This window comes from Xyrauchen texanus, chromosome 34 (genome assembly GCF_025860055.1).
Source record: "Xyrauchen texanus isolate HMW12.3.18 chromosome 34, RBS_HiC_50CHRs, whole genome shotgun sequence".
Classification (NCBI taxonomy): Eukaryota; Metazoa; Chordata; class Actinopteri; order Cypriniformes; family Catostomidae; genus Xyrauchen; species Xyrauchen texanus.
In genome coordinates this window covers 40,475,272-40,490,857 of record NC_068309.1, presented here as the reverse complement: position 1 = coordinate 40,490,857, position 15,586 = coordinate 40,475,272, and the positions used below count along the sequence as shown (strand labels likewise).

The window sequence follows — 15,586 nt, the reverse complement described above, 5'->3', positions numbered from 1 at the left end:
AGACATTTAGCGATACAACTTTTTCTGCACATATAAGAACGCTTGTACGCAAGAAATTTTGCAGATGGTTAATTGTCAAACATATTGTGATTATGGCTTTCACGATTGCCATAATTGCCATTAAAATGGTCATACTTCTTATGAAAGTGCTTCATATACCTGAAATCATTCATCCATACTGAAATAGAAATCATATAATAAATTAGGGATATCTGATTTATTTGAAGGCTTTTAAATATCAAAATAAAAATATCTGTCTCTTTTTGGTCAATATTGGTCCAGATTCTTTGGGCAGTTACACTATTTTATTCTATTATTATGCTATAGTTCAATATTTCACTTTAACTTGTTATTTTAAGGCTCTCAGATTAAATCCTTGAGCCCTTTATTTGCCTTCTCTAAGTTTTTGCCGGAAGTTTGGCACAAACCTACACATCCGACACGTTAAAGAATGAGAGCCCCCGTTTATTCATAGCAGTTGTCAGACCTTTAGTGCAGCGTATCCTCATGACAGCCTCGAAGCCGATCTTGCGTGTCAAATATCTCTTGAGATCTTTCTGGAAGCGTTCTGTCTGTGAAGGGTTGTGATGATTGTGATAGGACGGGTAATAATACACACTTCCTGCCGAGTATCTGGATATACAACCTACAGGAGAGACACAAAACAAGAGTGAAAGAGTCATCAGATTTTCCTTCAGCTATGCCTTTACTTGCTGTTACACTTGAATGTTCGAGGTCTGTAGTAAACTCCTCAGATCACCAACAACATTTTTAAACAGGGTTCCAATTTAAGGGATATTTGGGGCAAATTTACCCCAGCAATTTCAAATGTGAGAGAAGATGCCCCCTTAATGAAGTCATCTGTCATTATTCTGTGAATATATAGTTATATAGGTAGCACAAAGTTCAGTGCCTCTACTGATAGCAAATCCTGATGGATTATTGGAATGTGAAACCAACATGAAGCTCGATTTGATTGAAAATAAATGACAATATATTTGTTTGAGAAATTTTCAAAATTGAGTCACCATTTACTTTCACTGAATGGAAAACAAAATCCTTAATAAAAGACGTCATGAAAGTGAATGGTGACCAAGATTCTGCCCAACATCAAGAAAGTAACAGGGGTTTAGAATGACATGAGTGAGTGAACAATGTTTGGGTGAACTCTCTCTTAAAGAACGACTTATTGTTAACCTCGGGGATTCTCAACGAGTTTTTCTTCAGGACCCAGATTTTTCCATGGTCATCAAGTGGTGGCTAAATAGTACCAAAATAGTTCATTGTAAAAAAGTGAATGAAAAAGTCCTTCAAATCAATCAGGGAAATGGATTTGAGGATTCATTATGATGTGTTCAGATTGTGTTGAGTATTCTTTCTTTTGAGAAACTCAAGCTTGTCTTTAGAGTTTGAGCGTTTGGTTGTAAACTTCTCTCCAGTTTCTATGTTTTCATGCCCTTGGCAGCCAAAAATTCACTGTGGTTGACACAAATGTGAGTGAATCTGTATTTAATGTCGTCTGGGTGGAATTTTCTGTTGATGGTTTTTGAGGATGTGGCCATGTGACACATTGTCTAATTTGACGAGCTTCTACCGAGTGACAAATGAATTTGTTCCAAAGTACTATAGAGTGTAATTGGACCCAATGCCTTTAATGTCAACAAAAGATATGGGAAGCATTGATAAGCCCGTTTATTTAACTGATAACCATCAATGGCTGTGTTTTTCTCCTGCTGTCCGAGACCCATGGTCAGAGCAGACCTGCGACCAGACAGTCGAGAACAACTGGTTCAGACAAAATGTGTAGTTTTGCAGAGGAAGTTGTGTGTGTGTGACTGACCCAGAGAGGCAAGATCACAGTACTGAGCACTCAACAGGAAGAGATCCACAGCGATCTGCTGACCAGAGCAGTCCAGAGCCAGTTTCTTATAGAAATCAGTCGCAGGAGACAGATGCTGGATGTCCTGATGGTACAAATACACAGCAGTCAACACAATTAAAGACATTTTAAAGCCAGAGAAGAGAATTATTTAAATCATCAGCCTTGAAATTTAAAGATAAGTGTTGATGTGAATGTCTGAACTTCCTCCACAGTTTATTACAGCACCTTCTGGGTTTTACTGAAGAATGTCATACAGGAGCAACATGAGTAAATTATTTTTCTCATTTTGCATAAACTGACCCTATAAAAAGAAATTCCTTAACACATTCATAATGCATATGATGCTTTTTGTTGCATCTAATGATTATTTAGTTATTACGGTGTATAAAAAGCAGAAAATGGAACAAAATTGGTTCAGCACCATATCGGACACTCAATCCGTATCTGTTTTTAAAAACAGTCAGTTGATATCTGGAAAATGGTCATTAAACACAAAATGATGACCATTTTTGTTGCACAAAGCAACAATATAAGTGTACATTGCCAATCAATCACTGACTTTAATTTATTAAACAAGACTGTAAAGCTGTAATTGTGAAACCTTTGCAGCAGCTCTTTGACTGGGTTCATCTCTGGGCTTCAGCGATCCGGCGCCCACCGCTGGCAGTTGAGTCTGGAACACTGACACTCGCCCTCCGGTGTGCGACAGTAATTTAAATGCACCCTGCAGCGCTGGACCCAAAGCTGACTGAGTCTCCATCGTCTTGCTGAACATCTGTGGCAAACTCCTCAACAGATCCTGAACTAACTAAAACACACATGTTTATGCATCTTAATACATCACACACAGAACGAGCCGTATGGCTGGTGGCATTGTCGTGCTGGAGAGTCATGTTAGGATGAGCCTGCAGGAAGGGTACGACATGAGGGAGGAGGATGTCTTCCCTGTAATGCACAGCAATGACAACAAGCGGAGTCCGATAATGGTGTGAAACACCGCCCCTCATGCTCATGCCTTCATTCAGCATGCCTAGGGCACATTCATGTAGATGAGCAGGGACACTGGACATCTTTCTTTTGCTGTTTTAGCAAGTCAGTAGAAAGGTTTCTTTAGTGTTCTAAGTTTTTATAACTGAGAACATAATTTCCTCCCGTCTGTAAGCTGGTAGTGTCTTAATGACCGTTTCACAGGTGCGTGTTCATTAATAGTTTATGGTTCATTGAAGTATCAAAAACATTGTTTAAACCCTTTACAATAAAGATCTGTAAAGTCATTTGGATTTGTACAAAATTATCTTTAAAATACAGTGTACACACACACCTTTAAAAAATGTCAAGTGGTGTAACCATCAAATTAAATGTATTAAAATAATTTCCTTGCACCTTGAATACATGCGTGTGCACTTAACCTTCAATTAACTTCATCATCCATAAAAAATAAATAAATAAAAACATTTTCAAGGTAAGAAATATTTTTCACAAATGTCGTAAATGCTGGACTTTTAACTATGAAAACTGAAACACACTGGGGACTCTTATTATGAAATGCTCTATACTGAAGTATATACCAAATTAAGCTTTTTTATAGCCTATTAGGGTTGCGAGGTATACCGGTACTTCCAAAATATCGTGATACCAAAAAATGATAAACTGTATGAGACCATCTTGTTGATACACACACACACACGGTTATGCACACGCACGCAATCCTTCGCAGCTCGAATATTTCAGCTCATTAGCCACAGGAAGTTTGATATATCAAACACTTCACAAACAGGAGGAACTTCAAAGATCTTTCAAAATAAAATTCCTGCTGAAATAAGAGATCTATTCAACTGGACTCGTGAAATTGAAAACATTACGACAGAAAAATATTATTAAATGTACAAGTGTAATATTCAGAGCAGTCGCAATAACAATCATAGTAACAATAATATAATATTAAATGATGACATTATTAGTTGCATGAATATCAGCATGTTGTGATTCAGTCCTGGAAGATAATCAGAGTTTTTTCACTGTTTTCATTAATACTGTAAAACTCTGTTGTGTGCGTTTGTGTGTGTATTTAAATATATTTTCATTTGATTAAAGCTGTACAGTATATATTTGAGTAAACATTATTTGATCATACCATTTAAATGAAAACATTTAACATGGAATCCAGAACAATTAAAACAGAAAAGGCATCATTTGTATTTATAAGACTTTATGCATTTCTTTTAGACAAGTAATTGTCTTTATATTTCGTTTTTTTATTTGTTGCCTACGTATCGAGTAAGTATCGATACCGAGGAAGCAGGGCTGGTATCGTACCGAACCCTACCTATAGCAACACTATAGCCTATATACACACCAGATGAGGTTTAATGAGGAATAAGGGTAATAAATATTCACAAGATATGAAGTGTGAGACACAGTGTGCACACTTCTATATAGTCGCGAAGCCCTTGCTTCAATTTAGGAGACTTGATTTATCTAATAAAAAACAAAATAAGTATGCATCGAAGTGAGAATTAAAATATGGATGAATATTATTAATGATGACAGATTTAGATACAGCAAGTTCCCTCGAGATGTCAGTGATTGTTTTCACATTATTATTGTATTTTATTTCACCAAGCAGCGATCACAGAAGAACACAAAAGAATAATAAACTATCAGCATAGATTGTTGCAGATAAAAAGCAAGTATCAGCATACTGAAGGTGTGAAGTTGCTCACCTCTTTGCATTCGTTGAGGTTGACTAGAAGGCTGTCTGGTGTTGGTAGAAACATATCTGAGGAAAGAAGTAGAATCTGAGCTCTGATATTTCCCATTTATTTAGACCAGTGGTTCCGAAACTGACTGGCTATTGGTGCCGCGTAATCTCTGCTCAGTTTAATATTTGAATAGCCACAAGCTCATGTGCCGTTGTGATTGCAGCTGCATACTTGATCAGTCAAATGTGCTTCTTGACTCAATACTAATGTAAACACAGCCGTTAATGTATTACGAGAGCATAAAAAAAAACATGATAGAAAATCTGCGCTGTCCTGACGTGATATGAATGTAAACATTAAAGGTATTACATTAAAGGATTAAAAGGAACGTTCCGGGTTCAATACAAGTTCAATTGACAGCATTTGTCTTCCCTATTTTGAGGGTTTAAAGACAGAAATGTGAAGCATTTTATAAAAGCACTTACATTAATTCTTCTGATAAAACTTTTTTTATCCCTTTTTCTCCCAATTTGGAATGCCCAATTCCCACTACTTGGTAGGTCCTCGTGGTGGCACGGTTACTCACCTCAATCCAGGTGGTGGAGGACAAGTCTCAGTTGCGTCCGCTTCGGAGACCGTCAATCTTATCACGTGACTCGCTGTGCATGACACCGCGGAGACTCACAGCATGTGGAGGCTCATGCTACTCTCCACGATCCACACACAACTCACCACACGCCCCATTGAGAGCGAGAACCACTAATCACCACCATGAGGTGGTTACCCCATGTGACTCTACCCTCCCTAGCAACCGGGCCAATTTGGTTGCTTAGGAGACATGGCTGGAGTCGCTCAGCACATGCTGGATTCAAACTCCTGACTCCAGTAGTCAGCGTCAATACTCACGGAGATACCCAGGCCCCCTTGTGGTTATACTTTAAAAAACTGGCTCCATATACTTCCATTGCAAGCGTCTCACCGGAACACAGATTTTTGCTTTTAATAAAGAAGAGGAACAAGTCAAAATACATTTTTGTTGTAATCAACATTATGCCACAAATGCTGTTGATTGAGCTTCACCTGTGTTGAACCCGGAATATTCCTTTAAGTAATGCAGACAGGACAAAAATCATATTTTATTTAAATATCCAATATGTAAATGCAGTCTAATAGACCTGCTGCAGCTGTTAAAAGCCTCTTTTTAATATTGAATAAGAAAAAAGGAACATCCTTGTCTGCTTTAAGCCCAATACATTTCAATAACAGGTCTGCTCTTCAGTCAAAGTCAGGCTGTATTAAATGTCTAATAATCACAAAAGAAGTTGCATTTTTTGCTGTTTAATTGCTGCTGTTACTGAAAAACCTAAAAGCACTGTTGACTTGTTTAGAAGAAATGTTTAGGATAAACTCTTGACGGATACATTATTTGAATTTCATTGGTTAATATAAATTCAATATTAAACTTTTTAAATAAAGGGTTTTCAATTGCGTGTTTGCTGATTTATTTGTCAGCGGTTGGAGTGCCGCAGTGTAAAATAGTTTGGGAACCATTGATTTAGATACAAATATGAAAGTCACGATTCACCTTCAATGTCCGACACGATGAGCATCTGAGGTTGTGAAAGTCCTTCCTGCAGGTTGTAGAAATGAATGGTGCTGTCAAACGTGATGAAGCCGATCTTCGTCCGAGTGTCTCCAGGAAGCCTTCATCATCATCATAAATAATCACGATTACATACAGCTCACTGAATCTCCACACTGTATAAAACACGGCTAATGCTGCTGACTTACGAGTTCAGGTTGTCGAGAAGAGACTGACAGACCACATCCAGATATCCGGTTTCCACGGCGTTGTGAGACACGTCCAGGATGAAGAGATAAACAGCAGGTTGAGGCGGTCTCAACTGCACCAAAAAATCTCAAATGTGAGCTTCAATAGAATTTCATAGTCATTTCACCTTTATAAAGGCTGTTAAATGCTTGTCACTTTGTATATTGAAATCTATCTGTATGTAATGCATCACTTTATGTAACTATATACAATATGTGATCACTCATATATTTTGGGATAACATGTTAATGCATTTCGTACTAATAGACCAAAACAATAGGCCTATGTTTAATTATTAGAGTTTGGTAATGTTAATGGATGACACTTCTAATCCCTCGTCTCACTCGCTCATGTCTGCTTTCAGAAACTGCATCGAAACTCTTCCTAATCACAAACATCAAATATAATACACTGAATAAACCGATTCTTCTGAATCAGAAACACAAGTGTTTTCATTTGAATTGATTATGTTTCTTTGTTTCCTATATTCCCATCATCCCATTTAGTATGTGTGAAATACAGGAAGCTGTATTGAGTGCAGTGTGATTCTGGATGTACCATGTACTCTGATGGGGCAATGAACTCAATGGTCGCATTCTGAACTTCTGGCCTTTTGTGCGGCTCTCCGTACGATCTGCTCACTGGATTATACATGAACTCTTCTGGAACTGAAATTAAAGCAGTCCTTTAAGTGAGAAAAAACATTTTCTGCATCCCCAAAGCTTTCCTTTAAAACACTCCCAGTCACGCCAACTTCCTCTTTAATAGTACTTTTCCACATTTTAAAATAATAGTAAAGTCATCGAAACAATGACATGGAAAAGCATGGGAACCAAAATGTCAACACCAAAACAGTGCAGGGTAGATGTAAAGCAAGGCGATTGTCTCATCTAGGGGTGTAATGGTTCAAAATTCTCAAAGGTTCGGTTTGTATCACGGCTTTATGGTCACGGTTTCGGTACAGTTCTATATTTGTTATGTTCAGGAAAAAAAATATATATATTGCTCCCAAATCCAAAGTAAGAGTACTCTATTTGAACAGGGTTGCCCTTAATAAAAATGATGGTTTGACAACTGCAGTAACCATAGTTAAACATGATATTAGTAGTGAAATCATAATAACCACAAAATCAACATGGTTACTGTCACGGTTACATTATATAGTCAAATATAAGTTATATTATATGGAAACTACAGTATTACAGTTGTAAAACCATGTTTAAATGTATCAAAAACATGATTTTTTTTACTGTGACTTATTATCAAATAAACTTTTAAAATGAATACCTGAACTTTAATGATAAATGCATTTCAAACTTAAAATATGTTCAACATTCAGAATCATTACATCACCCGAAAAGGGAAAACCTTGCTATAAAAATGGATGCAAGGGATATTGTGATAATGTGGCTCAGGTATTTTAATCTTATGTGGAAATCCCACATATGGCAACGAAAAGCGTTTTCGTTATCGTTTCATATCTGTGAGAGTTAGCACTGAGTGCCTGCTTAAAAACGGAAGGGATTTTGGGTAGTTTCAGCTGACCTGCAGCCCTTTCTTTCTCCAGGTGATGTCGGCCTAAAGGATTAATCATGTATTGATGATGTATTAATATAGCGGCATTTTAATGTCATAAATCAAAGCGCATTATTGGCGCTCGCATGCTCGATAGATTACAGCTACGCAAGGAAACAGGAAGAACTCGCGTGCACGTTTTAAACCGTCGCTCACATTTTTTACATAAATGTTACCAGTATACAGCACTCCTGTGTATACAGTGCCTGATTAGTAAAAGAAAATGTTTCCAGAAAGGAGAAAAGCATTGGGGCTTGTCTATCAGAGAACCACTTGCCATTTTCAACTACACGCAACGTGTGCAGAACTGTGATGTCATCAAACACAGCTGGAGCTCGTCTACCTACAGAGCCATACAGATGCATTAGCAGAGGTGGGAACTGTATATTTGACTCCGTTTCTTTCACCAAACCTTGTGCTCCAGATGCATCGTTAAACTTTGTGAACCGCGGTGCGTGGGAGGCAAACTGTACGGTTCGTTATTTTACAGAGAACCGTTACACCCATAGTCTAATCGTACATTGTCAATGTTGCTCACGTGTGTCCTCACCATCATTGACTCTGTAGCACAGATTGCACTTCCATCTCCTCTGGTCCAGGAAGGAAACAAACGGGTTGATGTATGTGCGACAGGAGCGGCAACGCACGATAGTACTGGACGTCACCACAGGCAGTTGCTAAAGAGACAGACACCTTGAATTATCATCACTTCAGTGTCAGTTCAGAGCACTTGATGCATGTTTGGATCTGACGAAGATTGAGAAGCAACAACCCAACATTTACTGAATTAATCTTGCTTACTGAAATAGAAGTTCTTTTTTCCAACTCTAATGAAACTGAAGTACTGATTTGTGTCCTTAAGACTCATGACACTTCATCAGTTTAAGTAGAGACTGCTTGTTTATTGTGTAGTCACAGTTACACAGAACGAGTTGTGCTAATATGTAGTATTATATAGTACACAAAGAAACCGAATGAATAAAAGAGGATTAAAAACAATACAAAAATATTTTTATTCAATATATACTTATTGGATTGCATTTGTGCCACATTAAAAAGTCTGTAAACTAGGGCTGCGTGCATTGCCGTGACAACCGTGCCACCGGTGTAGTTATGCACGTGAAGAAAACATATCAACTTGCATAAAAGACCTTACCAAATCCTGAAACAGATTACTGAAATAATGTCAGTTAATGAGTATAATGAAGTATTCCATCTTTAGTATCGGTGTTGTGGATTGTTTATCACAGGGCTGTATTCATTTTCAGTTTTTTAAAGACTTCTCTTGATTTTGCACTACAGAGTGCATTGATATGTAATGGCGTATATGCATTTGGCGCACATCTCAAACCAACTGCACGTCCCCATTTGTCCCTGACTTAAGTTACAATGTCGAAATGCCTTCACTAATTCACGCAGAGGAGAGTTTATTCATGTCAACACACAAGAAAGGGCTTGGGCCCATTTATGTGCTTTATCTAGATCTAGCATTCGCTGCCTTCATGGATTCAGATTTAAGTTATAATAATATATTAAAGTTGTTGATGTAGCCGATTAGGTTCACATATAGGCTATATATATATATATATATATATATATAAGACATGGTTACAAATAAGTGATTAAAAGTTCTTCGGTTTAGGGATATCTTCACAATACTCTCTCTCAGAGCTGATCTGCTTTCGCTTCATTGCACATGCAAGTTGTAATATTATTTATGCTGTTTATGGCTTGTTTATCTCATTTATATACTGTAAAGAGGCGATTCAAAAAGTGCTGAAGTTTAGCGGGGATCGGCGCTTTCATCTCTCCACATGCAGTTCAGGCGAAAAACAGCTTTACAATAAATACTATGACTGGATCATTTGAATAAACATTGTAAATCTACATTTTTTATTTAAAATCTAATAATCTTTAAATCTAAAACATTGTCAGTGCATTGGTAATATCATGCAGTGTTGTTTATTTCTCATCATATTTTCATCAACAGTTTGAATGTTCCATTTTATTGATGAGATTGGATTGATTGAGGTTGTTCTGTGCAGCTGGAAATATCATAACTCGCAAAAAAAACATGCATCTGAGAATCCAAGTCAGAGTTTAGTAATAAAAACAGAATGTGACCATGTGGAATAATTTAGTCATTACATGTTACGGATGTAAAAGATAGGCTGTATGATGCAACAGACAGAAATTATAAACCAAAACGTTTTGTATTTTGTGATATTTTCAAAAGGTTTCATTTTTATTTTGTGTTCAATGACACACTTTTTAAAGGTTGATTCACAAATAAATGCGTAATTTCAACCACTGTAGAACACCGCTCACCAATGTGATTGGTCCTTTACTGCCACCGTAACAGCCCTACTGTAAACACTAAAGAAAGAATTAAGGAATGGTTCAAATCCTTGTGATTCCCATGTTTAGTGCTGAATCAGTACAGCAGTACAGCTGCACATTCATTGTGGTGATGAGCGGGTGAATGAATACTGTGTGAGAGGATTGGACTTACAGAGAGATCTTTAAATGGATGCAGCAGCAGGCCGAGCGGAAGCTTGGCTTTATTCAGCAGAGACTGAGTCTGAGGGATGCTGGTCAATGTACAGCGAAACACCCTGAGGAGACAGACACACACACGGTGATCAACACTACACACAACCAGTGCAATCACACCAGTGCTAGGAAAGATTGCACTGATTTGAAAATATGAATAGAGTTTCAATGTCAACGTTGAAGCTATTGGTGAGGCAATATAAATATAAAGTATGTCTATATAAATAAGATGATTAAATTCAATTAAAGTATACGTGTGAAGTATAAAGTATACACACACACACTTATAATTGTTTATTTGGGGTTTTTGCAATATTTCTCTAGCACAAAACAATGAGGATCTCAAATCAATTATGACAAACAGCATTTGAACAGATACATTTACACCTTATAATAACTAGGGCAGGCCGATATTGCTACAAAAGTGATATCAATACTTTTCAGCCTATTGACAATAATCAATGTATATCGCTATTATTATTATTATTTATTTGTTCTGAAATGGCTGTTTAATACAGGAAGAATGAAGGCATGCTTCTTGTTCATCTCAAAATGAACACAATGCTATTTAATCACTTTCATTTATTTGCACCAAAATACAGAAGGCCAATAAAAGCATTATTTACATACATTTTTACTTAACACATTTTTTGTGTGCAAAAACCCAGTTGAATATTATACTGTATAATAATGTGGGCCCCAGTCAAGTTTATTGTTATAATACTGAATAATAATCATTATTATTGCTTTGACAGTGATGTTTTATACATTGATAATATATTTGTGTCATATTGACTTCACCTGGAGCCTTTATTTTGGTGGAAAACAGAAAACTGTTCACTCTTTAGCGCACACAGACCATGTATTAAGTTACAGCCTTTTGTGGTTAATAATCAGATGAACATATTACAATTCTGATAATATTTTCATCAATTTTGCAGCTCTGAAAAATCATGAAATGAGTCTAATGGTGCGCTGTAGGATTTTTGCTACAAAAAAAAAAAAAAAAGAAGAAAATTCAAAATTCCGCAGAGGAGCTTAAGTGGACCCGCTACACATGAAGGTGCGTGGACAGGCCAGTGCCTTGCCTCAGATCACTCGGCTTTAAAGCTGCGTGCGCAACAAAATATTCTAAAATAAATAAACTACAACACTACTAGAGAAAATAGCTTATTACTGGAAAAGCAACAGTACTGTAAAATCAGTGGAACTAATGGCTTTACAATGTGTAGTTACACAGTGAAATGAAGCATCAGTGACTGTTTACATGGACACCAGAAAGCGGCTTATTGCGAGAATGCAGCGTGCTGGTTTACATGCACTGTACACCGATGAACCAAAACATTATGACCACACACGTGTCAAGAATAACATTGATCATCTCCTAACAAGGCCACGTGTAAAGGTCTGAGTAGATTAGATGGTAAGTGAACAATCAGTTCTCATAGTCAACGTGTTGAATGCAGGAGAAATGAGCAGGAGTAAAGACCTGAGCGACTTTGACAAGGGCCAGATGACTGGGTCAGAGCATCTCTGAAACAGCAATGCTTGTGGGGTGCTCCCGGTCAGCAGTGTTGAGTACCTACCGACAGTGGTCTGAGGGACAAACAACAAACTCACGGCAGGGTGTTGGGTGACCAAGGCTCATCAATGCTCAAAGGCAACAAAAGCTATCCCGTCTGGTCCAAACTGACAGAAGATCTACTGTGGCACAAGTCACAGAAAGTTTTAATGAGGGTTACAGGAGGAATGTGGCACAAGACACAGTGCATTGCACCCAGCTGCATACGGAGCTGTATGATGCGTAACCCCAATGTCGAAAGTACCTAAAATGGGCATGCCAGCATCGGAACTGGACCTTGGAGCAGTGGAGTGTTGCCGGGCCATATGAGTCCCGCTTTCATTTACATCACATGGAAAGCGGAGTACGTGTGTGTGCAGTTTACCTGGAGAATTGATGGCACCAGGATGTACTGTGAGAAGACGACAAGCTGGTGGAGGGAGTGTGATGCTCTGGGCAATGTTCTGCTGGGAAATCCTGGGTCTGTCCATTCATGTGGATATAAATTTGACACGTGCCACCAACCTAAACATTGTTGCAGACAAGGTACACCCTTTCATGGCAAAGGTATTCCCCGATGGCAGTGGCCTCTTTCAGCAGGATAATGCACCCCTGCCACACTGTACACATTGTTCGGGAATGGTTTGAGGAACATGATGAAGAGTTCAAGGTGCTGCCATGGCCTCCAAATTCCCCAGATCTCAATCCGATTGAGCATCTGTGAGATGTACTAGACCAACAAGTCCAATCCATGGCAGCTCCACCTCACAACATACAGGACTTGAAGGATATGCTGCTAATATCTTGGTGCCAGACATTCACAGTGGTCATTATCACCGCTGTGTACATCCCCCCACAGACCGGGCACTCAAGGAACTGAATGAGAGTATAAGTGAGCATAACCTGAGGTGTGGGTTATTGTGACTGGGGACTTCAACAAAGCCCACTTCAAGTCAATAGTACCGAAATACTACCTACACATCAGATGCAACACACGAGGGGACCGGGTTTTGGACCATTGCTACTCTCCCTTCTGGGATGGCTGAAAATCCCTCCCCCGCCCACCATTTGGCTAATCAGACCACTCTTCTGTTCTGCTTCTGCCCGCTTACAGGCTGAAACTGAAACAGGAAGCACCCACCCTCAGAACAATCCTGTGTTCTCAGCCCACTCCTGTATTCCCTATACACACATGACGGTGTGGCAACACATAGCTCCAATGCCATCATTAAGTTTGCTGATGATACGACGGTGGTAGGTCTGATCACTGACAATGATGAAACAGCCTACAGAGAGGAGGTGCGCACACTGACACACTGGTGTCAGGAGCACAACCACTCCCTCATCGTCAGTAAGACCAAGGAGCTTGTAGTGGACTTCAGGAGGAAGGACAGAGAACACAGCCCCATCACCATTAATGGAGCACATCACAGAGGAACTCACATTGTCCGTCCACACTGAGGCCGTTGTGAAAGATCAGCAGCGCCTCTTCTTCCTGAGATGACTGAGGAAGTTTGGAATGAACCACCACCAGTGGTGTAAAGTAACGAATTACAAATACTCATGTTATTGTAATGTAGTTTTTCCCAGGAATTGTACTTAGTTTAAAAATGTTATACTTTTACTGGAGTACATCAAGTCCTGTAACTGTACTTTTACTGCACAATTTCCCCACCATCTGAGTTCGCTACTTCCCTGTCCTAATATTATTTTTATCTATCAACGCGATTGGCTAGGGAGAGTCTCTTGACTCCCATGCAATCAAGTCACACATAAACTTGAACGGCAGCTGTAGAACTGGTGTAAACTGTGGAGGATGCCTCAGTTCAACACATGAACATCACAGCAGCGCCTAAAAGAGCTTTTCGCATTGAAAAAGGACAATTGCTTGATCGTGTCATGTGAGTTTAACTTGCTCAAGCCAGATATCAGCATTAATCCTACCTCTAATTTGAAGAAACATACAAAGGTAAATTTCATATTTCGGCGTGTCTATAGCATAGCCTGTAATTTAACTATCACTGAGATTATCATGCTAATGTGAGAGATTCCTGTAATGTTATCAATAGGGCTGGGCAATAAAATTATCTAGAGGTTTATCAGAAAAAAAGAGAGATGTCCTCGATCAAACTTTTGAGTTGTTTTCTATATTTAGCCTATGATCTACATCTAGAACAAGGGGTGTTGATTACATCAATCGCGATAGCAAGAGCACCACTAGTTGGTTGATCTAGATGCAATATTAAAGATTTACTTTTTATTTCCTGACGTCTGTAGCTGCGTGTTGTTTGATTGACAGGTGGTTAATGTTTGTACGCTTTACATGCACGTGTGCTCCAAGAGCGCTAATTCTTCGCGGCTAACCGGTCAAATACATTTCATAATTCCGCCAATGCCCATCTTTAGGAGGCAATAATGTATCCGCATTTGTTTATGTCTAAAGTGAACTTTAAACAGTGGGACAAAATGTTGGACTAGAAATGTACATGTAACCGAATTGAGCACTGTGTAGTAGGCTGTCATATAAAGACTATTAATCAAACAACATTAACAAGGAAATGAGAAAACCACTCACTTCTTTTGGTTGAATAACTTGGAGCTTTAAAAGTATTAAATGTAATACAATTAAACATCCATCCATCCATCGTCAACCGCTTATCCGAAGTCGGGTCGCGGGGGCAGCTGCTCCAGCAGGGGGCCCCAAACTTCCCTAACCCGAGCCACATTAACCAGCTCTGACTGGGGGACCCTGAGGCGTTCCGAGGCCAGTGTGAAGATGTAATCTCTCCAACTAGTCATGGATCTTCCCCGAGGTCTCCTCCCAGCTGGACGTGCCTGAAACACCTCCCTAGGGAGGCGGCCAGGGGGCATCCTTACCAGATGCCCAAACCACCTCAACTGACTCCTTTCGACGCAAAGGAGCAGCGGCTCTACTCCGAGCTCCTCACAGATGACTGAGCTCCTCACCCTATCTCTAAGGGAGAAGCCCGCCACCCTTCTGAGGAAGCCCATTTTGGCCGCTTGTACTCGCGACCTAGCCTTCATGACCATAGGTGAGGGTAGGAACAAAAATTGACCGGTAGATCGAGAGCATTGCCTTTCGGCTCAGCTCTCTTTTCGTGACAACGGTGCGATAGAGCGAGTGCAATAACGCCCCCGCTGCCCCGATTCTCTGGCCAACCTCCTGCTCCATTGTCCCCTCACTCGTGAACAAGACCGAGGTACTTGAACTCCTTCATTTGGGGCAATACCTCCTTCCCTACCTGGAGTACGCACTCCATCGGTTTCCTGCTGAGAACCATGGCCTCAGATTTAGAGGTGCTAATCCTCATCCCAGCTGCTTCACACTCGACTGCCAAGCGATCCAGTGAGAGCTGAAGGTCACGGACCGATGATGACATGAAGACAACATCATCTGCAAAAAGCAGCAATGAGATCCCCAGCCCACTGAACCACACACCTTCCCCACCCCGACTACGCCT

The 15,586-nt window shown here is 39.4% G+C and overlaps 1 protein-coding gene across 3 annotated transcripts in view; it reads right to left on the bottom strand.

Annotated features, from left to right (window-relative positions):
* The window catches only part of sec24a (SEC24 homolog A, COPII coat complex component), a 51,353-nt gene that overhangs the window by 11,943 nt on the left and 23,824 nt on the right, over positions 1-15,586 (bottom strand). For all 3 annotated transcript variants that reach the window (XM_052103748.1, XM_052103750.1, XM_052103749.1), the window contains exons 6-14: positions 10,503-10,605; positions 8,541-8,667; positions 6,974-7,083; positions 6,376-6,488; positions 6,170-6,288; positions 4,606-4,661; positions 2,484-2,690; positions 1,841-1,964; positions 488-646 (exon numbers count right to left, since the gene is read on the bottom strand). In XM_052103748.1, coding sequence (XP_051959708.1) covers positions 488-646; positions 1,841-1,964; positions 2,484-2,690; positions 4,606-4,661; positions 6,170-6,288; positions 6,376-6,488; positions 6,974-7,083; positions 8,541-8,667; positions 10,503-10,605 — 1,118 coding nt within the window. The remainder of the gene's footprint in view (positions 1-487; positions 647-1,840; positions 1,965-2,483; positions 2,691-4,605; positions 4,662-6,169; positions 6,289-6,375; positions 6,489-6,973; positions 7,084-8,540; positions 8,668-10,502; positions 10,606-15,586) is intronic.